Source organism: Entelurus aequoreus, linkage group LG02 (genome assembly GCF_033978785.1).
Source record: "Entelurus aequoreus isolate RoL-2023_Sb linkage group LG02, RoL_Eaeq_v1.1, whole genome shotgun sequence".
Lineage (NCBI taxonomy): Eukaryota > Metazoa > Chordata > Actinopteri > Syngnathiformes > Syngnathidae > Entelurus > Entelurus aequoreus.
This window is the reverse complement of record NC_084732.1, coordinates 43,625,785-43,653,202: the sequence shown is the minus strand read 5'-3', so window position 1 is coordinate 43,653,202 and position 27,418 is coordinate 43,625,785. Positions and strand designations below refer to the sequence as shown.

Here is a 27,418-nt window from a genome sequence, read left to right as displayed (position 1 = left end):
GGCCATGCAGAATAAGCCATTAATAAATACTTAATAATAACTAATTAAGAGCCAATAACTTACTAATTTGCATGTTAATAAGCAACTAATTAATGGTGAATATGTGTTCCCCATACTAAAGTGTTACCAAGCTAATGCTAGCGACTAAGAACAGATGTTTTGCTTACAGTTTAAAGGCTTACTGAAACCCACTACTACCGACCACGCAGTCTGATAGTTTATATATCAATAATGAAATCTTAACATTGCAACACATGCCCGCGAAATATGCTGCTGAAAACGTCTCGGTATGATGACGTTTGCGCGGGACGTCGCGGATTGTAGCGGACATTTTGGGACACCATTGTGGCCAGCTATTAAGTCGTCTGTTTTCATCGCAAAATTCACAGTATTGTGGACATCTGTGTTGGTGAATCTTTTGCAATTTGTTCAATGAACAATGGAGATAGCAAAGAAGAAAGCTGTAGGTGGGAAGCTGTGTATTAGCGGCCGGCTGCTGCAACACAAACACGTAGCCGGTGTTTCATTGTTTACATTCCCGAATGATGACAGTCAAGCTTTACCATTGGCCTGGGACAACAGAGACTCTTACCAGGAGGACTTTGAGTTGGATACGCTATCCTGCTATCCCCGTTTAAATAAGAAAATCTCATTTCAGTAGGCCTTTAAAGCATAACAATTAGCCTAGATACAGCTATTATCCCAAAAGATTCTTAAGTTGGGACACTCCTAAGTTGAGATTCCACTGTATTATAGAAAATGGGTTATTTGATGTCTTTTTTTTGGACTTTTTAACCTGGTAGTAACGTCACTTGGCATGCATGCTATTTCATGTTGTTCCTTGAATGCATCTGTCAGTCAGCGCCTATTGAGTCTTCTCTCCCCCTACCAATGTTGTCTGTTAATTATGTTTACTATGAACTGAGTTTGTTCCCACGGTGTCAGCAAACGTGAAGTGAGAATGAGCACAAAGCTACTGCATGTTCTCTCCTGTTACTCAGTGAAAACCAACTGCACCCTCGTTGAGCCCTCTCCAAGGTCCTCCCTCTCATGGAACAGCCCAGAGCACCCCTGTCCACCCCTGCTGGAGACACACATTTGGTACATCCCAGTGGTGCCTCTCTTGCTGGCTTGACACTGACTCAGTAGTATCTCTGTGTTCGGTTAGACACGCAAGGAAAAGAGGTCCTCAGTGAGCATCTTTTATCTCAGCCTTCTTGCTTGCGTCGCATCCCTGGTATGACCCTGTTCAGTCCAAGACGTGAGTAGAGTTCATCCCTTTGTGTCTTCTGTGTCCTTGTGTGAGTTCATGTTTTTTTTTTTTGCATGCATCATTGTATTGTATACATTTAAAACACCCATTCCTTTTTTCAATCCACAGAACCTTCCTTTACTTTTGCATCCCTGCTGCTTTATGTGGCTTGCCTCCAATCTTCACATTAATCCACATTCATTTGATGGTGATAGGATACTTTATAGGAGTTTATGATGGTGAACATGAGGGGAAACGAGCCCGACCTGTGTCTCACCATGGCAAGGTCAGCAGGCGCCTTGTGTTCAAAGACTGTTGCAGCTTTAATTACACATTATAAGTACAGTATGCTGCTGTTAATTAAAGCGTGTCTTTTTGTAAAACATCCCAATATTGATCATCTTATTGCTGTGCACAGTTTACAGAAGAGTTAGAACTTTTGAGCGAACGGAGGAGCAGCGCTCTCCTCTGCAAGGATGCCACAAAGTGAATGACGATGCAAGAGAAAGTTATTTATTGTCTTGGATGTGCGTACTAAATATATTTGTTGTTATGTTTGCCGCTGATGATACATTTATGGAGGCATATTTTCTTGTTTTGCCTGACATGGTCATTTACAATTTAAAGATGTTTCATAATACAAGTTGTTAATATCTATATGAATTGTATGAAGACATACAAAAAAAATTATCTATTAATTTTGAAGTGGATCATTTTGTAATTGTTGCAGTTTTACTTCATTATATTTCTCAACTGCTGTTATTACTCCCATAATTATTATCTTCTGTAGATTATGTGCTGCATATTTATAGTGCTGTCAACTGATAATGTTTTCAATCACACTTTTGAATTTGGATTAATCATGTTAATCACTGTGAATTACTTACTTACATTATATATATATTTCCCCTTAAAAAAAAAAAAAATTTAAATAATCATGCTATTTTGCTGTCATATCATACTATATATTTTTTTAATAATTTATTTGAATGCATTTATTTTCTCAAAACATGTTAACAGTTTTATTGTAAGTCCTTTTAGAGGTTTTTTTTAAGTGAAATGTGCCAGTGAGCACACCGGTCGGAGTTTCCTTACTAATTTTTACCTTGGCGTATGCATTGAACTGACCGCATTAAAAACCTTTATAGTCGCCTTTCAGGCAACTATCCGTGGTTAGTGTAGAAGGATATGTGCCCTCAAAATAAATTAAGTAATTAATCTGCATTTGTGTGATTAATCACATGAGTTAATACAGCACACAAAATTTGACAGCCCCGTATTTCATGTTAATTAATCTAGTTTTGCACAATATTTTAAGGTTTCTCCTAAGTTGTTACCATTGTACCTGGCATCAAATATAGCTGAAGTAAAATAGATTGTACAATCTCCGCTGGGTCTTCGCACAATTAGATTATTCAGATATTCTGACTTCTTGGTTTTATTTTATACAGTATTTGTTTTTGGATCAATGGCAGGATTATATTTTAGAGAATTACATTCTGACTATGTCACTAAGTCTACAAAACAGTATTTGGGTCAGCTGCAAGTTAGAACATGTCACTTTCATGCTCCATTTATTTAAAAAAAAAAAAAAAAGGATAATTGGAAATTATGTAAATGATTAAAGAGCAGGGTTCTAACCACTGCATAAAAATGAGGCAAAAACGATAACTATAATAGAAACATGGTTTGTTTTTATCAGATCACATTATTATTTCATCTCCCGCACATCAGCAGCTTCAAAGTGCGTATATTAATAAGCATACAGTGGAAATTTACAGCCTTTTATGCATATTAGTGTGTGCAGAACATACATTGGGTGGGAAAAAAAAAAGTTTGCACATGTGAATACTGCTTCCTATTTTAACATATTTTAGCTAAAATATAACTGAAGCCTTACAGGGGTTGCTTGATTAACCCCAGCAGGGAAACCAAATTGTGTTGTGAGTGGCTATGAAGGTCAAATCAGTGATAAAGAGTTCTGCTTGCACACATGATGATGAAAAGAGAGAGCGTGATTGACTCTCTCACGTATGAGAGTAACTAATGAGTTACTCAGAAATTATACCTGTGGTGAACTTAAAACCGACCTTAATCTTCAATTAAAAGGATTAAAAATCCATGAAAAGCATGTGAGTCCACCTATCCATATTAACAAACAATGAGAACATGTGTATAAGTGGAGAACGCGTACACTCTCAGCACATTACTTCATACCAAAACCATAAATACCATTGTTAGTGTACAGTAGCTTTACCAAAATAAAACTAAACAAATTGTCCCAATGCATTATCAAGATGATTGAGTTCACAAATGTTCATAGGCCTTGCAAAGGTCTGAAAACAGACAGACTGGAAAACTGAAGTTTATAGCTTACAATTGAGAAAGGAGACATCAGAGACAGTTTATTTTTATTTCAAAATCCATAAGTCACGAAAAAAATATATGTCGGCATCTACACTCATTGGAGAAATATTATGAGATCCAAAACATATTTTAGTTCACTCAGGGTGTAGTAGAGCATACAAATGAGCAGGGCTGCCACTGGCTAAATTGGGGCCCTGAGCAGAATTTACCTGAACACTCTAACCAACCACCCCAATTAAAAAACAAATTCAAACTTTTTTATTTGTGTGAAACACTTTTATACTATTTCACTCAAATTTATTTTGATGCATGATTTAGACTAAAATGATTTCAGGGGGAAACAGTTTTCTGTGCAAAATAACAAACCTAACAACATTTTAAACTTAGTATTTACAAAGTACAAGGTAGAATCTTGAACCTAATAATAAATCAGATATATGCAACCATATGGATTATATCTCATTGACCTTTTTATTTATTTATTTAAATGTATTTTTCTTTAATATGTATGTATATATTTATATTACAGACAGATTACAGAAAGTGAACAAAAGCATGATTAATAGCTGTGAAATGGAGAAGGACTGGGAATAAATAAACACTGCTTCTTCCTACGCTTTGGACATGCTGAACTTTGTGTGACATTGTAAATATGTGTTGTCTCATCGTGTGATCTTGTTTCCATGTTTCAAATAAACATGAACATAAATTTGCAGATCGTCCAACCACCTGCACCGGGGATCAAACCCAGTATGCACTCTAACACGGCACCTCAAAGAGGGCGGTGATGATGTCGAAGTTGTGCTATTATATTGTTATCAGCGACGTAGCAGGAATGGACTAGGAATAAGTTTGTGGTTATATTACATATGAATAGAGATGGGAATTGATAAGATTTTTTCGGTTCCGATTCCACTTTTGATTCTGTTTAACGATTCGATTCCTTAACGGTTCTCTTATCGATTCTTATTTGGGGAAAAAAAGAAAAAGGGGTGGATTAGCATCCATTTGGTTTAGTTTAGAGGTAACATGGCCTTACAAAGCCAACAGTGAGGTCTCAAGAGGCCACTTATGTAATATGGTAAAAAAAAAAAAAAAGGAAGACATTTTCTTGGGGGAAATAAATATAAGAAATGAATATTATGTTGTAGAATTTATTCATGTGCAAATTACACAATTTTGTAGCATTGAGTAAAATGTGATATTAACTTATTACATGCAAAGTGAGATATGCCCAGTCTTTATTCTTTATAATTTTGATGATTATGGCTGGTCCTGGGTTCGATCCTGCGCTCGGGATCTTTCTGTGTGGAGTTAGCATGTTCTCCCTGTGACTGCGTGGGTTCTCTGCGGGTACTCCGGTTTCCTCCCACCTCCAAAGACATGCACCTGGGGATAGGTTGATTGGCAGCACTAAATTGTCCCTAGTGTGTGAATGTGAGTGTGAAGGTTGTCTGTCTATCTGTGTTGGCCCTGTGATGAGGTGGCGACTTGTCCAGGGTGTACCTCGCCTTCCGTCCGAATGCAGCTGAGATAGGCTCCAGCTACCCCGAAAGGGATAAGCGGTAGAAAATGGATGGATGGATGGATGGATGTCAAAACGGGGGGGTCGCAGCTTGCTGCGGGGTTCTTCCAACGCAAAAAACGGCTCCGGACGACAGCGTGAAGGTGAGTTTGGATTTATTAACATAAATCACTCAAACTATCACAAACACAAAAATTAAAGCAAAAAGGCAAGCGTGCCTAAAACACAAAAGAAGCTGCTAGTTAGCAGAAAACTATGGCCTGGACTAGGAAAACTTACTTGGTCAGCAAGAGCCATGAACAGGTGTGACAAAAAGACAATGCAGGCAGAACGAGTGAAGAACAAAGGTAGACTTAAATAACAGTGACTTGATTGGTGAAAACAGGTGCGTGACTCAAAACGTAAAACAGGTGCGTGACGTGACAGGTGAAAACTAATGAGTAACCATGGAAACAAACAAACAAGGAAGTGAAACCAGGAACTAAGAAAGTGTCCAAAAAACAGCACATGGCCAAAACAGAAACATGATAAACAGACATGACAGAACCCCCCCCCCCCTTACGGACAGATCCCAGATGTCCAAAAACAAAAAACAGCGATTGTAGCTGAGATAGGCTCCAGCGCCCCCCGCGACCCCAAAAGGGACAAGCGGTAGAAAATGGATGGATGGAAGGATCAAGAGTCATGGGAGGGCGGGAGGGGGACATGGCAGTGGGTCGCCAGGCCAAGTGGCCCCGGATCCACCGAGGCATGGTCATGTGGCGGCGACGCGTCGACCGCCGCTGAACCTGACGAGGTGGGCGACCTGGGAATGGCCACATTCCTGGCCGACGAGGAGGTCGGCGCACCTGGCGTGGCGGACGCCCATGAAATGGCCACATTCTTGGCTGACGAGGAGGTGGGCACGTTGTTGTGGCAGGCGGCGAAGCTTGGCGTGGTGCGTCAGGCGGCGAAGCTTGGCGTGGGGGGTCTTGGTCTTGGTCCTGGCATGGGCGGTCTTGGCAGCTTGGGTCTTGGTCTTGGCAGCTTGGGTCTTGGTCTTGGCGACGTGGGTCTTGGTCTTGGCGGCGTGGGTCTTAGTCTTGGCGGCGTAGGTCTTGGTCTTGGCAGCGTGGGTCTTGGTGTTGGTCTTGGCAGTCTTGGTAGTCTTGGCAGTCTTGGTAGTCTTGGCAGTCTTGGTCTTGGCAGTCTTGGTCTTGGTCTTGGTCGTCTTGGTCTTGGTCTTGGTCGTCTTGGTCTTGGTGGTCTTGGCAGTCTTGGTCTTGGTCTTGGTCTTGGCAGTCTTGGTCTTGGCAGTCTTGGTCTTGGTCTTGGCAGTCTTGGTCTTGGTCTTGGCATGGGTCTAGTACCGGAGCTTGGCAGCATGGAGCTGGAACCGGAGCTTTGCAGCGTGGAGCTGGAACCGGAATTTGGCAGCGTGGGGCCAGAACCGGAGCTTGGCAGCGTGGGGCCGGAACCGGAGCTTGGCAGCGTGGGGCCGGAACCGGAGCTTGGCAGCGTGGAGCCGGAGCTTGGCAGCGTGGAGCCGGAACCGGAGCTTGGCAGCGTGGAACCGGTACCGGAGCTTGGCCGCATGGAGCCGGTACCGGAGCTTGGCCACGTGGAACTTGACGTGGTGCAGGTGGCCTAGCTGGGGGCTGTGGCTTGGCATGGTGACGGACTGGTGGTGGCGGCCGGGATGGAGGTTGCTGCCTGGTTGGATGCAGCTGAGCCACCCCACTAACACAGCTCCCGGTCCCAGCCCCCCCCCTCAAGGAGCGGATACCAGACGCGCTCCCTGTCTGGAACCGTTTTTTGGGGTGGGTGGAGGGAGGTCAGGAGGGGGGCAGAATCCTCCCCATTAAATTGTCCACAATGTCTATTCACCACCCCCACTTTAGACTGGGTCTGAAAAAATCTAAGTTTTGAAAAAAATTTCTCAAAAGGATTATTTTTTTAAACAAAGTCCTTTGTGGGCGGCTGACAGAGGGCGTAAATGGAATCTAAAAAAAAATCTTGGTCTCTGACGTCATCACCAGTGGGCGGGATGACGTCATCAGCGCGGGTCTCCTGCGGCGGCGAGGAAGACAGAGCTGGTTGGGGAAACTTGTTGTCCGGAGGACGATCCTGGGGGAACGACGCGCCATGCTGGCGAAAAGAAGTCTTTCTGGCTGGCCTCCATCTTCGCCAGCGCGTCTCCATCACCTCGTCATGGCCCGTCTGCGGAAGAACGTCTGCTGCCTGCATTCTGTCAAAACGGGGGGGTCGCAGCTTGCTGCGGGGTTCTTCCAACGCAAAAAACGGCTCCGGACAACAGCGTGAAGGTGAGTTTGGATTTATTAACATAAATCACTCAAACTATCACAAACACAAAAATTAAAGCAAAAAGGCAAGCGTGCCTAAAACACAAAAGAAGCTGCTAGTTAGCAGAAAACTATGGCCTGGACTAGGAAAGCTTACTTGGTCAGCAAGAGCCATGAACAGGTGTGACAAAAAGACAATGCAGGCAGAACGAGTGAAGAACAAAGGTAGACTTAAATAACAGTGACTTGATTGGTGAAAACAGGTGCGTGACTCAAAACGTAAAACAGGTGCGTGACGTGACAGGTGAAAACTAATGAGTAACCATGGAAACAAACAAACAAACAAGGAAGTGAAACCAGGAACTAAGAAAGTGTCCAAAAAACAGCACATGGCCAAAACAGAAACATGATAAACAGACATGACAATGGACAGTTAATGAAAACTTTGAATTGAAAATCTCAGAAAATGTAAGGTTTCAAAGACTGTAAGCCATTATGATCAAAATGATAACCAATAAAGGCTTGCATGTAATGAGTTAATACAACAATAGTTTCACATTTGAAGTTAATTGCTGACAGGAATGGACTTGTACACCATATTCTAATTTATGAGTTTCACCTGTATAATATAATGACTGAGAAAAATCTGGTTGCAGGAAAACATGCAACTTTTCTCTGACCTACTAATAATGCAAACTTTTGACCACAAACTTAGTCGCTGCTCGGTGACATTCGTCTAGCAGCAGACGTGAACTGGAGCTGCCCACCTCAGAGCCAGTGAGAATCTGTTTCTCATCATGCTCATATAAATGAGAAGGCATTAATTTCAATTGAACAAATAATAGTGCTAAAATGATAGGCGGTGAGTTAGTACCTGTTGTTCTCAGATGACGGGCTGGCGTCACTGCTGCCTTGGTTTAAATAGGAGCGGTTCAAAATGTGACTTTCATTTATAATTATTGCATGTTGTGCGTTCAAGTGTTTCAGCACATTGCTTGTACGTCCTAGCAGCCTTATAATTATTACAAGTAGCACCATCATTTCTTGTAAAATCTAGTCAACTGAAGAGTTTTGGCTGCCCTTTTGAGATCTGACGTCACCACCCGGAAGGATCGATAAGACAACTGTCTGAATAAATGGCAAACTATTCCAAGGAATTGATACACTGCGAACCGGTTCTTGTTGAGAACCGGTTTTCCATTCCCTAAACCTACATATGAAGCAACCTGTTATTCATTAATTGACATTTTACATGCGCCTCTTTACGCAAATGGGGCCCTACGCGCAGCGCGTGATCTGCTTATCCGCAAATTAGTATTCGACCCTCGACTAAAAAGGGGAAAAAAAGACACTTTTGAGTTAGTTTGCATAACAAAGGACTAGTCACGTCAGCACCATCATCAAAACAAACAGTTTAATGTGGTTGAACAAACATTTATTTGTGTTTGTTCTTGATAAAGAACTGCGCACACTGAAATGACCCCTTCTCTTGGCTCCGTTCCAACGTTTAACACAGGGATGTCCAAAGTCTAGCCTTGGGGACTCTTGCAGGGCATACATTTGTATTTTTATTGGTCTGCACTAGATTCAAAGGATATTACAAAGGAGGATTACGACCACACAGAAAATAAATTAAATGGATAAAATTGTTGAATATTACAGGCTATAACAATAATACTAAATGGAACCTCAATTTACGAACTGAATTGGTTCTTGAAAAGGGTTTGAAATAAAAAAAAGTTTGTAGTAACTCCATTGAAAACAATACAAACATGAATAATGGGTTTGAGCCTTGACAAATGTTATATTTTATAAAAAGTTAATATTTAATAAGGAAGCCAAACTAGCAGAAACAATGTTGAGAACTTGTTTAGTTAGTCCGTGACTCTTGACATTGAGCAACTCAAACACCTACGTTTAGTCACTGTTGGGTTCTGATTTTGATTTGACCATCGAATTTTGGACATTTCTCAACCAATATTCCGCATTTCAAACACAACACTGAAACAACATGCTTTTTTATCTTTGTTCAATGTCGTGTTCTGATGTTGTTTGACCGTTGAGTTTCACATAATACATTGTCTTATGTTATCTTCAAGATCAAACCTGTTTGAGTGTACAGTATAACATGAATATAAACATCTTACTATTGAATATATGTGTATACAGTAATTGTCTGCTTTCTGACTAATGAAATAAACCAAAACGATAGGTCTATATATAATTATAAACATAGTCCAGCTCATAAACTTACAAAAAAACATGTTTTAATTTTGAATTTTACAGCCGTATTTGATGCAATCTGCTGCTACATTCCTGCAATGTTTGGTGACCAGCAACGTCTAACACGCACCTGAGGGCGCAATAAACGTAAAAAAAAAACATAAGTCCACTGTATTTTGTTGGGTAGTAAAGTGGGATTGTGACCTGTTTGAACGATGCCCCCTTGGCAGCCACCTGACCTTTAACTCCCGTAAAAGGTGAAGAATATCAAAATAGACCCTGCACATTTCAATTTTTTTCTCTTTGCAGTTTTTGGTGGCGTGTATTGAGTGTTTGTTGGTGTGGACATCTATTATATAAAACAGCATGTTACTTGTGATTTTGGAAGAAATACAAAAAAAAGAAAGTCCTCTGAATGAGAGCATTTTGTTATACAACGGCCGAATTTGTTATCAATAGATATGCAAATAAACCTACCATAATATCTGCACAGTTTCATTATTTGTCATCTTAGTCGGAAGATGTAGGTGTACCTCATATTATTGAGGATTTATGGGTCTGGTTTGCATATGTGTTTACCTTTTATTCAACCTTCACATGAATGATCTTGTTATTCTTGTTTCCAGTGAACTTAACACGGTCCCTATGAGTCAAATGGTGAGGCATAACAATATCATAGTGTAAGGGAATAGGTCAGCAAATAAGCGTTTAAAACAAGCCATTTTATTTTATGTGTCTTTTTGTTGCCAGTCTCTATAATACAATCAGCGATTTCAGTGCGTGTGGTGCACGTACGGCTCAGATGTCAGCAATGATGATGCACCAGTGGAGAAACCGCAGTTACCCAGCGGGTCACCTCTGTTAAGCTCCAAAGTGTTGCAAATGTATTCCTGCTATGCTAGGCAATGGCAGACATGTGTCTTTTTGCACGCATTTGCAAAGCACACTTAATTAATTGTAGCTCGCAGCCATTTGAGTGCTGCACTGTGCAAGTGCATGTGCAGTTGGCCGAGTCACACTCCATTCAGCGTCCATCTGTCCATGTCTTCCTCTCATCACCCCCCCCCCCCCCCCCCTTACTACATCCCAGACACAAAGCTACCAGCAGCATAGAAGCACAGAGTTGCACCATTGTAACACGCATGGATTGGTAATAGAGCGATAAACAAAGGAAGGCATTTGTGATGTGAATGGCAGCAGACAAAAACAAAGGTGAACAGCTGGCTGGGGATGACAGGACTAATCAGCAGTAAGTGCTAGGAGGTGAATGTGAAGGACAACCTCTGTCAGACTTGGCCACCCCTTCAGTCATTAGCATGTTAAATGGTGGCCGGCAGAATTGATATTTAGTGAAGTACAAAAACAACAACAAAAAACAAGTTTATGACATAATGGCTCATCTGTTGGCTTTTTGTTGTTTGTCTTTTGCATGGTGTAATTATGTGCGCAATGTGCATTATTTATTGCTCAATTTTTTGGTTTTTTTTGTGTTCTACTTTTGTGGCTGTATGTAGAAATGGCACTGCTGATGTGGCAGCTGGTTGCATCAGCTTTGTGCCCTTTAAATATATTTGATGTCATTTTTGCTCTTTGATGTTTTCCTCTTGTTTTCACTTTTTTTTTTTTTTACCTTATTTTATGTATCTGCACTGCAACCACACAATTTCTCCATTGTGGTGTGAATAAAGTCCATCCTATCCGATCCTATCCTGTCATATCCTAATACAAGTGGCCCAAACAGGGTCTGCCTCATGTTGTGTTAGCCTAGCATCAGTGCCAAGGTTACTTTTGTTAAGGTTGCCAACCACCCCTTGAAAAACATAATAATCTCGTATTTAGAAACAAACATGTGTACTTGTATCTTTTTACTACGGAGCCCTTAAATGGACATGGAGGGAAAAAAATGTTTTGAGAGATCTCGCAAAAGGTTTTTTTCCTATGTCAGTGAACCGGAAGTGAAACAGACCCAGCGATGGATGAGCCTACCCGTCATCCGTGGGAGAAGTTTATTGATTTCTATTTTAGTGTTGGCCTAACATATAAAGACATCAAATTGTATTATGGTCCCACAACAGAGCACAGATGATGGGTAGGCTCCCGCATGCTCCCGCTCTTCCATCGCTGTGTCTGTTTTACTTGCACTTCCGGTTCACTGACATAGGAAAAAAACTTTTGAGAGATCTCGCAAAACATCCATGTTTCTATAGGGGCTTCGTATTTTACAACGTATACAAGAGTTGTAAAAATGGTACACTTTGTCTCAATAGAGCACCAAATGTTTAAATTCAATAAAAAAAATTTAGCTGCTATATTTTCAATATTTAACTCATCTTCCTCACTGTCAAACGGTGTGTCGTGGAAGACGGCGGCGGTTGTAGTGCTTTAAAAAATGCAGACGAACAAGGTGGCAGCGTGCAGTAAAAAGGGGATTTATTGTTTAAACAAACAAAACAAAAAGCGAGAACCACAGGGAAGTGCTCTGAATGGACAGACTATGAAAGAAACAAAACAAAATGCTGGAACACAGCAAAAACACTTAGTCGGAAATGTAGAGCAGACGGCATCCACAAAGTACGAGCATACTTGTGTGCAGCATGAAAAGGATCGTCGTTAATCACCACTGAATAGAGAATAATGTCCCGACAAACCAATGGTGTCGCAAGCTCAACTTAAATAGTGCTAATTACAAACAGAAAGCAAGTGTGTGGATCAGTGCTCAGAGAAAGATGTGAAGTGGTTACGAAAAAACACCAACACAACAGGAAGTGCCACCAAAATAAGAGTACAGTACAGGAATAAATAAATGATAAATGAACTAAAACTAAACACAGAAGAACACTAACAAACACAACATAACACACACAGTTATATTATTTTTCTCACATTTAACTGAGGTTCTTCACATTTGAGGTAGAAATGTAATGGTGAATGTAAATACTAAATCTAATTACTAAAACTACAAATGTTAAATCCGTCCATCCATTTTCTACCGCTTGTCCCACTTGGGGTCGCAGGCGGTTGGAGCCTATCCCAGCTGCATTCGGGCAGAAAGCGGGATCCAAATGTTAAATATACTATACATGTTGAATGTATGTAAATGTTATGTACACATGTTAAATCTAAATATTAAATATAAATGTTTAGAAACTATGCAAGTATCACCCTGTTCCCATGCAATAGACATGGTAAATATAAATGTGATATCTAAATACAAATGATGAATCTAAATTTTACATGTGATAAATATAAATCATAAATCAAAAGAATATGTTAAATCTAAAGTGCAAGTATATAGCTAAATATTAAGAAAATATGTGAATATCCCACCATTCCCATGCAATATAATTGTTAAATATAAATGTTAAATCTAAATATTAATATTCAATTTAAATTGTATATATCAATGTTAAATACAAATATAAATGTTAAAGAGGAACTGCACTTTATTTGGAATTTTGCTTATAATTTACAATTCTCAGGAGAGACAAGAACACATTGTTTTATTTATTTATTCATTTATTTATTTTAATGCATTCTAAATCGTAAATAAATGTAAATTAAAGTCCACTTATGAAAGAACCAATGAGAGCCATGACTTCATTGCTTCTATTGCCTCTTTTCTGACCATAAACCCCAATAAATAACCATCCAAAAAGCACCAACAATACTCCATTTACATTTTGTGACCTGAATATTAACCAAGTATCAGTGATATTGTTTTTAAAAGCACTAACAGGACCAACACTTAGCGGTGCATTGATCACAGAGATGCAACTAACTTGTGAAAAAAAAAACCCTTGCTGTAATGATATCATGAGCTGGTGAGCTGATTTCTCGCCTCGGCACTCGTGAAAGTTAATTTCTAAATTATAAATCTTAAAAGATTAAAATCGATTATTTTTTATTTATTTATTTATTTATTTTTATTAATCAATCCATCCATCCATCCATCCATCTTCAACCGCTTATCCGGAATCGGGTCGCGGAGACAGCAGCTCCAGCAAAGACCCCCAGACTTCCCTCTCCAGAGCAACATTTGCGACTTCCTCCTGGGGAATCCCGAAGCGTTCCCAGGCCAGAGAGGAGATGTAATCCCCCCATCTGGTCCTTGGCCTGCCGCGGGGCCTCCTCCCAGTGGGACGTGCAACGAGGACCTCCCTAGGGAGACGCTCGTGAGGCATCCGCACGAGATGCCCGAACCACCTAAGCTGCCCGAACCACCTAAGCTGGCTCCTTTCCAAGCGGCTCTACTCCGAGTCTCTCTCGGGTGACTGCACTTCTCATCCTATCTCTAAGGGAGATGCCAGCCACCCTTCTGAGGAAACTCATTTCGGCCGCTTGTATCCGCGATCCTATTCTTTCGGTCATTACCCACACTTCATGACCATAGGTGAGAGTAGGAATGTAGATAGCTCGGTAGACCGAGAGCTTTGCCTTCTGGCTCAGCTCCCGTTTCGTCACAACAGCATTAATCAATCCAACAAAATAATACACAGCAATACCATAACAATGCAATCCAATTCCAAAACCAAACCCGACCCAGCAACACTCAGAACTGCAATAAACAGAGCAATTGAGAGGAGACACAAACACGACACAGAACAATCCAAAAGTAGTGAAACAAAAATGAATATTATCAACAACAGTATCAATATTAGTAACAATTTCAACATAACAGTGATTAAAAATCCCTCATTAATATTATCATTAGACATTTATAAAAAAATAAATAAAAAAAAAGAACAATAGTGTCACAGTGGCTTACACTTGCATCGCATCTCATAAGCTTGACAACACACTGTGTCCAATATTTTCACAAAGATAAAATAATGCTTGCATGTCAGCAGACTGGGGTAGATCCTGCTGAAATCCTATGTATTGAATGAATAGAGAATTGTTTTGAATCTCAAAAATATTGTTTTTGAATCGAGAATCGGGTTGAATCGAAAACATTTATTTATACTCGAATCGTGACCCCAAGAATCGATATTGAATCGAATCGTGGGACACCCAAAGATTTGCAGCCCTAATAAATACATAAATAGCCGCACCTAGCAGAAGAGATATATTATATAATAATATTGTTCTGACTACGTTTTATTTGAGTGTTTAAATATGTTTTTTTTCTTTCATTTTAATTTTTAAAAGTTTTTGTGTTATTTTAGTGATCAAGACAAAAACGTTCATTTGGGTATCAATGATTAGAGATGCTGAGAGGGCACAGCCTGAAGGCTTAATGAGCACAATTGAATATCTTAGTTGCTCAGACAGTAATGTCTTTATTTATGCTTAGATTCGAGGATTTACTTTTTAATGGACGGCGTGTCGGTTGGGAGAGTGGCCGTGTCGTGCAACCTGAGGGTTCTTGGTTCGATCCCCACCTTCTACCAAACTCGTCACGTCCGTTGTGTCCTTGAGCCAGACACTTCACCCTTGCTCCTGATGGGTCGTAGTTAGGGCCTTGCATGGCAACTCCCGCCATCAGTGTGTGAATGTGTGTGTGAATGGGTGAATGTGGAAATAGTGTCAAAGCGCTTTGAGTACCTTGAAGGTAGAAAAGCGCTATACAAGTATAACTCATAACCCATAATGAGGAAAAAGGTCTCTTGTTTTTTTATGTTAGCATTTAAGCTCGCTACCGTTAGCTTGCTTCTTCGATAAATGAGCAAGGTCACCGGTCCTTTAGTTTATTACTGTGTTATCAATCACGGTTATAATTCAAAAACGGTGATACCAACCATGGAATTTTTACCGCATTTTATCATTATAAGGTTTTTCGTTACACCCCAATATGTTGATCAGTAAAACACGTTTTAGGGAAAACAAACTACTTTGTGTTGAACTGTATTTGACAAAGAAAACTGCAATCACTATTAGTGTGATAGTGTAACCTAAATGCTCACCAACATTACATCTATTTTTGCATAACATTTGCAGATTTTGACATTTTGTGTGACCCTTCTCCTTCTTTGTAATGTTGATTTTATATTTGCATTGTTAGGAAAAAATGACTTAAAGGGGAACTGCACTTTTGGGGAAGCATTGTGAATCATTCACAATGCTTGTGTGAGACAAGAACAAGATGTCTCTTACTGTATCAGAATGAAGTTAACAGCTTGTTCTCAATTGCAGACACGAGCATGAGTGGAGAACTCAAGTCAAGTCGCTCCAGGGCACCGAGCAAACGGCCCAGCAACACTACTTACAGGTGTGTGTCAGCCACACAAGCACACACACATGGGAACACACACACAAGCGCAAATAATCTTGTGCTGCGTTATTTGTTGCAGATCTTTATCTGCGACTCAAAATGACTGCTCCACCAGCATTGCGATCGATTAGCATTATGTTTTAATGGTTCATACCAGCGTACGTAGTATGATATTGATTTTAGCTAAAAGTTGCTGTCTGCACCACTCTGTCTTTTAATCCATCTCCTGATGAAGTGCAGACTTATAACATCTGGTTATGGTTTATTGCTGCTGGTTGAAGATAGTGATCGGGCTAAATGTGGAGGCAGCGCAGAGTAGTACAAACTAGTGCAGGCCTGGTTTTGTAGATCCATTGTATTCCATACTGAATACTGCATACTGATCATACTGATTTCATCACAAATGTCATTGCAATGTTTTGATACATGCACTTTATATTATTTAAATTGTTTTAATTATAAGTATAATCAACAGCAACTGTCACTTGTTGCCAACTTGGAGATTTTGTCACAAAGTCTAGAAACGTTCCAATTCTCTTGGTGGAATCTTTTGTAAACAGCTACGAGCGACAGATTTAGTGACTTTTTTTGGTGATATTGGAGACTTTTTTGTGTCTTAGAGCAGTGTGTTTCAATCTTTTTTTCGCCAAGGCACATTTTTTTCATTGAAAAAATGCGGAGGCACACCACTAGCAGAAAACATAAAAAAATGAAACTCAGCAGCCGTTATTGACAGTAAAACATCGCTCTCGCAATTGTTGGATATAAATGAATACCATAACCAACCATGCATCACTATAGCTCATCTCAAAGTAGGTGTACTGTCACGACCTGTCACATCACGCTGTGACTTATTTTGAGTTTTTTGGTGTTTTCCTGTGTGTAGTGTTTTAGTTCTTGTCTTGCGCTCCCGTTTGTATTTTGTTGTTGATTGTCATGTCATGTACCGATGTACTTTGTGGACACCGTCTACTGCTCCACACGCTGTGAGTCTTTGCTCTTGTCCAGCATTCTGTTTTTGTTTACTTTGCAGCCAGTTCAGTTTTAGTTTCGTTTTGCATAGCTATCCCTAAGCTTCAATGCCTTTTCTTTGCGGCACTCGCCTTTTGTTTATTTTTGGTTTAAGCATTAGATACCTTTTGACCTGTACGCTGCATCCCGCTGTCGTATGCATATTGTGATCACGACAAACTATGTTCCCGACATCTACAAAGCAATTAGCTCCCTGCTGCCACCTACTGATATGGAAGAGTATTACACGGTTACTCTGCCGAGCTCTAGACAGCACAGACACTCAACAACAGCACTTTATTTGCGGTTTATAATTAATGGTTTGCAAAAAACATTTTAACCCAATTAGGTGAAATGACATCATCTCCCACAGCACACCAGACAATATCTCACGGTACATGGTCTTAGAGACTGAGGTCAAAGCAGGCAGCAGTTCTTAAGCAAGCAGGGACAGGTGCTGCCGGTCAGCTGGTGCCGCTGTAGCGCGAACAGAGCAAAGCAGAGCAGAATTGCAACCGTTCACGCATGTGCAAATCATTTGCTGTGTGGACTTGTATGGTGCCTTCCATTTGTATTGGAATGTCGGTATTTTCCGAGTTCTTAGGTTCAAGTTTCAAGGTTTTATTCGTCACATGCAGAGTACACCACAGTGAAAGGCTTCTTTCCATGCTCTTCAGATATTGCGTACATTGGGATCCAAACACTAGTTGCTGAATCGAATACACTAAATACAAAAAATACAAAAATTTGAATAGCTCTGATGTACATTAATTACAAGACAATAAGTTGCACAATAAGGCCCAGTAGTTATGGTAGAAGTATCAGTACAAGTAAAAGTACAGTAGTCACATACAATACCAGTGCAATGTCAAATAGTATAACAGTATGTACAGTATATACAGTATAGGAAGTAATAAATATTAAGGTGTCTACAGTTCTTTTGGCAGTTGAGTAGTGACAGTAGTATGAACAGAGGTAATGGAACAGTATGACTTCTTTATACTCTTGTTTTTACATTATTTACAGTCATTGAATGAAGAGTATTGTAGTCCGGTAATTACAGTGGTAAGTAAAGTGATTCTTGTGCATGCGGTTTTGTGCAATTGTGATAAGTGTTAATCAGCGGTGCAGTTGAGCAGTCTGATGGCTTGGGGATAGAAGCTCCTCCTGAGTCTCTCCGTGTTGGCCATGAGACTCCGGTAGCGCTTGCCTGACTGCAGCAGTGAGAAGAGGCAGTTGCTTGGGTGGCTAGAGTCCCTCACTATCCTCTTTGCCTTAGATCTACACCGCCTGGTGTAGATGTTGCAGATGGTTGGGAGCACACCTCCGATAGTGTACTCGGCTGATCTGGCCACTCTCTGCAGTCTGTTGCGGTCGTGTGCGGAGGTGTTGTTTCCAGTCATGACACTCTCTGTTGTGCATGAGTAGAAGTTTCTGAGGATCTTGTGGTTTAGCTTGAACTTCCTGAGTCTCCTGAGGAAGTAGAGACGTTGTCGTGCCTTTTTCACCACGTTGTCTAGGTGTGTGGTCCAGGACAGGTCTTCTGATATTGTCACTCCGAGGTATTTGAAGTTGGTCACTCTCTCGACCGGCGTCCCGCCTATGCTGAGTGGACTGTAGTTCCTTGCCCCCCGTCTCCTAAAATCCACTATGATCTCCTTGGTCTTGCTGACGTTCAGGGCGAGGTGTTTCTCCTGACACCACAGTGCCAAGTTCTTCACCTCACTCAGGTAGGCCGTCTCATTGTTACCGGAGATCAGGCCCACCACAGCTGTGTCGTCAGCAAATTTCACAATGGAGTTGGTGGTGTTTTTAGCCAGACAGTCATGTGTGTAGAGTGAATAGAGGAGGGGGCTCAGAACACAGCCCTGGGGGGCACCGGTGTTGAGGATGATGGGTGATGAGGTGCAGTTCCCTGCTCTCACCACTTGTGGTCTGCCTGTCAGAAAATCCAGGACCCACCGACAGAGGGTTGAGTTCAAGCCCAGGTCCTTGAGCTTGATGACGAGTTTAGTTGGGACTATGGTGTTGAATGCTGAACTGTAGTCTATGAATAGCATTCTCACATAGTTCCCCTGCCTTTTGTCCAGGTGTGTCGTGGCGGTATGCAATACGTGTGCAGGAAGTTATGACTGGAGTTTTGAATGTAATTGGGTTTTTTTTATTGTCACACTCAGATACTGCTCATTAGTGTTACTTTATCTGAGTTATTGTGCAGAAATATGGGGAAACAACTACAAATGTGCGCTTCACTCACTAACTATATTACCAAAATGATCAATTAGAATAATACATAATAATAATTATAATTAAAATAATTATCTATATCCAACACATTTGGATATAGAGAACATACAAACCCTTTATTTATTCAATCACAATTATTGAAATTCACCGATTTGGTGCATTTGCAAACAGCTAAAATTATGTATAAAGCAAACTATAACCTGCTACCCAAGAATGTACAACAATTTTTCTCAACTAAAGAGGAGAAATATAACTTTAGAGGAAAATCGGATTTAAAACATTGGCATGCTCGTACAACAGTTAAAACCTTTAGTATATCAGTATGTGGAATTAAATTATGGAAAGGATTAACCAAATAAATCAAACAAAGCAGTAATATGATTCAGTTTAAGAGACTGTTCAAACTACATGTGTTCACAAAGTACACAGAACAAGAATTATGATGAACATCTTGAACCCTTTTTTTTCTTTTTTGTTTTGTTTTATTAAGACAAAGATTGTTTATGTATTTAATATTTGTTTGCTTTCTATGGTATATTATTTATTTATTATTTATGTGTTCACTGTTCTGTTACAGAGAACAAGTAAATTGGATACAATTGCTATGGTATGAAAAGGGGTAGGATTAAATAAGCTCTGCTTCTTCCTACTCCTTTTCGGACGTGCTGTAATGAAACAACTGGAATTTTGTGATGCATTACATTGTATTATATGCATGTTCCACATAAACTGAAACTGAACTAAACCGAACTAACTGAAAACACTTAATAAATCACTGAATCAAATTGGCCGACTGTACACAGCCTGTCACTTGCACACCTCTTCTGTGCGTGTGTGTCTCTCTGTGACAAAAGTTGAACATCTAGCAAGCTACAGTAGCTCATCATGTCAGTCAGTGCGGAGAGACCAGAGTCGTGTATAGAGAGAGTATGGACAACTAAACAAAAGGCGCCATGTTTGGTACCTGGAACGTGTGCGGCTGTGCCCGGAAGAATGCAATTGAATCGTTCTGATGTTAGTTTTCCTGACGAAATAAACCTAAATAATAGGTCTAAGTATAGTTCTAAATGTAGTCCAGCTCATAAACTTACAATAAAACATGCTTTTATTTTGTCAAAGTAGTATACAGCAGTGGTCCCCAAACACCGGGCCGCACAAGAAATACATTTAAAAAAAAATTTTAAAAAGTGTTTCTGTATTATTTATTTTTGTATTAAATCAACATAAAAAACACAATATATACATTATATATCAATATAGATCAATACAGTCTGCAGGGATACAGTCCGTAAGCACACATGATTGTATTTCTTTATGACAAACCCCCCCGGTCCGTGGGACAAATTTTCAAGCGTTGACTGGTCCGCAGCTACAAAAAAGTTGGGGACCACTGGTATACAGTATATAATAAAAATTGTGGGGCAAGTTTGCAGCCGTTTATATTCATGCAATGTTTAGTGACCAGTGGCTCTCTAACACGCTCACGCTGGCGAAATGTACGTCAAAAAATACACAACAACCAAAAATAAACTTATTACCATCATTTTGTCACAATCCTCATGAGCTTTGGACCAACATTTACGGAAAAATTATGAATTTTGTGTGAAGCATGTCAACTGTGGTGACTGCCTCCAATGTATTGTTTGTAATTACTGCACTTTACATGTCTGTACTTTTACTTGTGCTTTTTGGAATATTTTTCATAGGTTTTGCCATGGCGATTCATGGCTTCCTGATTTCATTATCACCGTATGAACTTGAATACTGAACTAATACTGCTTTTTACTGCAATATTTATTAGTTTAGTTTGAATTATTGGTGGCCCATGCAGAAAAGGTGCAATTTTCAAGCACAGTTGTTTGTATGTTTATATGTTTCCAGCCTTCCCAGCGACACTTCACTTCCCATATTTTTTTCCTTTCTGGGTTGTGAGAAACATATGCAATTTCTTCCCGCATTTTTTGCCAGTGGCACACTTCCATGCCGCACAACAGGGCATGTTTAAACAGCAAACACTCTTTAATTGAAATAAATGTATAATGAGGAAGTGCAGTGTCGCTTAGCTGCGGCTTCACACTGGTTTGTAACATGGCACCTTGTAGTCACCTAAGTGCCTTTTGAACAATAATTGAGGCGATCGCTTGTCCATCTCTCGCTATACATGACTCGGAGAGACACCGACACGCCTCCATTAACTGTGCAAAAGAAATGTGCATGTGGAAAGCTGCCCCTTTTTCCACCTTGGCTTACAGAGCGAGATGTAAATACAAATATATATTTAGTGTGATTTCAAGCGAATAGAAATCACTGGAACGTCCCAATTCCACCGTTTATGTAATTAGCCAGTCATTAGATTTGGTTCATTAGTGAATATCCTAACCCTCCATTATTTTGATAACATGTGATACTCATTTAACAATGCAGAACAACATTTGTTAAAAACAACAACAACTAAGAATCAAAAGAAGGAAATTAATTTGCAGTTCTCAAAACCCATCCATCCATCCATTTTCTACCGCTTGTCCCTTTTGGAATCGCGGGGGGGTCGCTGGAGCCTATCTTAGCTGCATTCGGGCGGTAGGCCGGGTACACCCTCATCATATTTATCATTTTTTTAAACTCACTTTTGTATCTCTCCTACAGCGTCCATTGCAATAAATTATGCAAATGAGGTGATGACGCCATATAGAGACTTTTAGCAATTGGTCAAAAGGCACTCTCGTGACTACAGGGCACCATGACTGCTACTAACTTTGAGCTGATACAGTGTGTTTGCGGCGCTTTCCTTATTAACTTTTCCTACGTTTAAACATGCCCTGTTGTTCAGCATGGAGCTGCTTCTCTGCTCTATGAAAATTGTGGCAAGCTTTTACATCAAGTATGGGAAATGACATTGGAGAGCGGCCGTTTACAATGTCTTGTGCGAGGTAAACACACGACTCAACATCTGCATCAGGAGAGAACACACATAAGCTAATACAAATTATAACAGAAGAAATTAACAATTTAAAGAGATGGTTTTACAAAAACAGACTGTCTTTTAATCAAAGTAAAACTAAAATAATGCAATTCGGTAGCAGCAGAAGAGAGAGTCAAAGACAAATATTAATAGGACATTGAATGAGTAAAAGAAACCACATTTTGGGTGTAATAATAGATGAGAAAATTAACTGTAAATCTCATAAAAAATATACAACATAAAGTGGCAAGAAATATGTCAATAATGAATAAAGCGAAGTATGTTCTGGACAAAGTCACTTCATATTCTCTACTGCTCGCAAGTGTTATCATATCTGAGTTACTGTGCAGGAATATAGTGAAATAACAACAAAAGTACACTTGTTCACTTAGCATGTTACAAAAAATAAAGAGGAGTTAGAATAATACATAATGAGTGACACATACACTGATTACAATTACATTGGAGGCAGCCACCACAGGTGACATACTTCACATAAACTTATCCGTGATTGTTGGTCTAAGGTTAATGAAGATGTTGGCAAAATGAAGGTAATAAATAATTGTTGGGTTGTTTGATGTATTTTTATTTTTTTTACAATAATTGCGCCTATGGGTGCGTGTTAGAGTGCACGTACCACAGTATGAAAATCAATGTACTAAAGGTTTGTGTGTACTATAACACCTGCAAACTTGATAGCACATGCAAAGCTGATCTACTAATGTCTACTAGAGCTAGTTAGATCTACAGTAGCTTGTGCGCAGAGGATTGCCTCTCTTAAATGAGCAAAATAGCTAGCACAATCTATTTAGCTTTTCTGTCATGATGCGTTGCCCGGATCATGTTTTGTTTAAGTTTACTATGTCCTTAGTTGTTGATTTAGTTATGTGTCTGCACCCGGGTTTGTTTTCGTTGTTGCAATGGGTGCTGATTATTGTCACCTGCCTCTGACTAGTGGTTGGGACGCTAACCCGCTCCCAGTCACTGATCAGAGAGCTATTTATTCCTGCCTCACCCCATACTCTGCCTGGCAGTTTTATTTGCGGCACGCAAAATATACGTTGGCTCTTCTTGCTTCTGGTTCCTGTATTAGCTAGTCTTTTGCTAAGGGTTGCCATAGCTTCCCGTGCCGTAGGCAGCTCTTTGTATTTTGGCTTGATTTATTAGAATAAATCATTCTTCCTACCTGCACACTGTTTCCGGACGTCCATGTGCATCTTGGGGAAACGACCAGCGCATAACCATGTGACCCCGGCGTAAGATTTTCGCCCGTAATATTTATAAAGATTATATACAGATTTTTAGAACGCCCACAATTGGAGGAGGAAATGCAAATGTAATCATTTAGCTCTCGCAATGTAGTTTATCGAGCCTGAAACTGTTTTACGGCCGCTTTTTGGCAGCTATATTTAACACGGATGAAATGTTTGTTCAAGTTGGCAGTTACGCATAGGAAGTGATCGCTTCATTGGTTGCTATGACTGACGGTAGCAAGAGAGAATCTTCCGTGCTCATTTTGACAATCGACATATTTCTGTCAGAAATGAAAGTATTAGACAAATCATCTGTTCAGCAATTCCATCTTGGAAGCTAATGAATGACTCAAGCAATGGTGTCTGCTAGGTTTTTTTGTTTAAAGGCCTACTGAAATGAAATGTTCTTATTTAAACGGGGATACAGGTCCATTCTATGTGTCACACTTGATCATTTCGCGATATTGCCATATCAATAATCAGACTTGGAATCAAATGATGTCAACCAACTTTTGTTAAAAATGCTTTTTTGTCGCCCATTCTCTCTGTGTCTCTGGCCAAAATCCCAAATAAGTGGTTAGGTTTGGTTATAATCAATCAATCAATCAATCAATGTTTATTTATATAGCCCTAAATCACAAGTGTCTCAAAGGGCTGTACAAGCCACAACGACATCCTCGGTACAGAGCCCACATACGGGCAAGGAAAAACTCACCCCAGTGGGACGTCGGTGAATGACTATGAGAAACCTTGGAGAGGACCGCATATGTGGGTAACCCCCCCCCCCCCCCCCCCCTCTAGGGGAGACCGAAAGCAATGGATGTCGAGTGGGTCTGACATAACATTGTGAAAGTCCAGTCCACAGTGGATCCAACACATCAGCGGGAGTCCAGTCCACAGCGGGGCCAACAGGAAACCATCCCGAGCGGAGACGGGTCAGCAGCGCAGAGATGTCCCCAACCGATGCACAGGCTAGTGGTCCACCCGGGGTCCCGACTCTGGACAGCCAGCACTTCATCCATGGCCACCGGACCTATGCAACTCCCCCTCGCAAGGGACAGGGGAGAAGAGGAGAGAAGAAAAGGAACGGCAGATCAACTGGTCTAAAAAAGGGGGGTCTATTTAAAGGCTAGATTATACAAATGAGTTTTAAGATGGGACTTAAATGCTTCTACTGAGGTAGCATCTCTAACTGTTACCAGGACGGCATTCCAGAGTACTGGAGCCGGAATAGAAAACGCTCTATAGCCCGCAGACTTTTTTTTGGCTCTGGGAATCACTAATAAGCCGGAGTTCTTTGAACGCAGATTTCTTGTCGGGACATATGGTACAATACAATCGGCGAGATAGGCTGGAGCTAAACCATGTAGTATTTTATACGTAAGTAGTAAAACCTTAAAGTCGCATCTTAAGTGCACAGGAAGCCAGTGCAAGTGAGCCAGTATAGGCGTAATATGATCAAACTTTCTTGTTTTTGTCAAAAGCCTTGCAGCCGCATTTTGTACCAACTGTAATCTTTTAATGCTAGACATAGGGAGACCCGAAAATAAAACGTTACAGTAATCGAGACGAGACGTAACGAACGCATGAATAATGATCTCAGCGTCGCTAGTGGACAAGATGGAACGAATTTTAGCGATATTACGGAGATGAAAGAAGGCCGTTTTAGTAACACTCTTAATGTGTGACTCAAACGAGAGAGTTGGGTCGAAGATAATACCCAGATTCTTTACCGAGTCGCCTTGTTTAATTGTTTGGTTGTCAAATGTTAAGGTGGTATTATTAAATAGATGTTGGTGTCTAGCAGGACCGATAATCAGCATATCCGTTTTCTTAGCGTTGAGTTGCAAAAAGTTAGCGGACATCCGTTGTTTAATTTCATTAAGACACGCCTCCAGCTGACTACAATCCGGCGTGTTGGTCAGCTTTAGGGGCATGTAGAGTTGAGTGTCATCAGCATAACAGTGAAAGCTAACACCGTACTTGCGTATGATGTCACCCAGCGGCAGCATGTAAATACTAAAGAGTGCAGGGCCAAGAACCGAACCCTGGGGAACTCCGCACGTTACCTTGACATAGTCCGAGGTCACATTGTTATGGGAGACGCACTGCATCCTGTCAGTAAGATAAGAGTTAAACCAAGACAAGGCTAAGTCTGACATACCAATACGTGTTTTGATACGCTCTAATAAAATATTATGATCGACGGTATCGAAAGCGGCGCTAAGATCAAGAAGCAGCAACATAGATGACGCATCAGAATCCATCGTTAGCAATAGATCATTAGTCATTTTTGCGAGGGCTGTCTCCGTAGAGTGATTTGCCCTGAAACCGGATTGAAAAGGTTCACAGAGATTGTTAGTCATAATTTCTGCTACAGTTTATTGACAACATCTGATGTGAACTTCCGTCAGCCAGTTTAAAAGGTATGGAGATTTATGGGTTCCACTATAACTGTAATGTCACAGAGGGTGTATATCAGGGCACTAGGTAGCCTACAGGATTCTGTCACGCCAAATTGCTTCCCCCTACAAAAACCTTCCCCCCATTTACTTCCGGGGCTGCGTCCAATAAAATAACAAAGTTGCCGGGGGTCCTTAACCGGCACGCGACTGTCCTGTTTCGCGCCTGTACAAAAAAAAAACAATAATCGATTTCTTCAGATTCCAGCAGCTGTCAAAGTCGAAGTATCCTTCCAGCGACGGGCAGTCAAAGCCGAAGTGCTATCGATCCCTGTCAATGACGTAAGAGGAAACATGACCACGGAAGTAAATGGGGGGGGGGGAATCTTTTTGTAGGGGGAAGAAATTTGGCGTGACAATGCCTACAGGCTCACTTTGGTTAGAAACTTAGATTGACATTTTTTTTAACCTACAGCTGTATAAATACATGTGTCCTGCTTCCTAAAAACAATATTTGCATGCATGAACATGTAGATCATGGACGCAGATGGTACTGGGTGGATTCATAGTGATACCAATCCGCCCAACCTACTTTTCATACATACAATGACAAACATCGTCTGTAAAACAGATGATAAATGTTTCGTTATTTAGACTAATTCACATTGCAGCGCACGTAGAGACTGACGTTTGGGTGGTAGGCCAACAATGCTTGAGAGGGGTCCCCAAGAGAAACTAGTAAATGTGCCTTTGCGCTGTAGAGGTGATCCGACCATTGTATACTACTACTACAACTACTACGGGGGAATAATGAACAACATTGCATTGAAATGATAACAATGTGATCCTATAATGTCCTGTTTGAGGACAAATAGAGGTATAGAATGTTAACACATTCAACAGAAGCTGCAATATAGCAGTCTCCCTTTACTTCAAAGACAGTTTTCATCCTTTGTACTTTTTACCATCCAGAAAAAATGTTATGCCGCTTTGAATGGAGACAAGTCCAGCAGCACCACCAACCTTTAGACCGCCCACAAACTCATTGGTTGGCTCCCGTTTCTTGCTAACGTGACACTGTGCCACGTTGCAATAACAGAACGGAGAAGCTGACCAATCAGTTGTATGACGTGCCGACGGACAGTTGGTTGCAGGTGGGGCGAAAAGTTAGCTCCCTAACGGCATTGTGTATCAAGGGCAAGTAAAATCAAATACAAATCTAAACTAGAGGAGCCTTGTGCTCCACTCAAAGTTGATGAATGTGTATTTTTAAAACGTGGCAAAAACACCCCGACTGTCACTGCTGGGAGATTAAGAACACCTACATTTCCGCCAATACCTGGTAGCGCAATGGTTTACACTTCTGCCTTTTGTTGCAGAGGATGTGGGTCGATCCTCAGACAGGACATACGAAGTAACTATATCACCATACAATCTTGAAATAATGAAAAATATATATTTTTGATCTGTTAATTGTGGTATTTTGGACATAAAATAAATGATTGAACAATGTGAGTGTGAAGGTTGTATGCCTATCTGTGTTGGCCCTGCAATGAGCTGGCGACTTGTCCAGGGTGTACCCCGCCTTCTGCCCGAGTACAGCAGGGATAGGCTGCAGCAACCAACCCCGCAACCCCGAAAAGGGACAAGCGGTAGAAAATGGATATATTAATATTACCCTAAAAG

General features: G+C 40.7%; 1 protein-coding gene across 2 annotated transcripts in view; it reads left to right on the top strand.

The window, feature by feature from the left end:
• Window positions 1-1,067: 1,067 nt before the first annotated feature.
• LOC133634189 (heterogeneous nuclear ribonucleoprotein C-like) overlaps window positions 1,068-27,418 on the top strand; it is a 164,117-nt gene continuing 137,766 nt past the window's right edge. For both annotated transcript variants that reach the window (XM_062027274.1, XM_062027269.1), the window contains exons 1-2: window positions 1,068-1,261; window positions 15,782-15,857. In XM_062027274.1, the coding sequence (XP_061883258.1) occupies window positions 1,240-1,261; window positions 15,782-15,857 (98 nt within the window). In that variant the 5' untranslated portion in view covers window positions 1,068-1,239. The remainder of the gene's footprint in view (window positions 1,262-15,781; window positions 15,858-27,418) is intronic.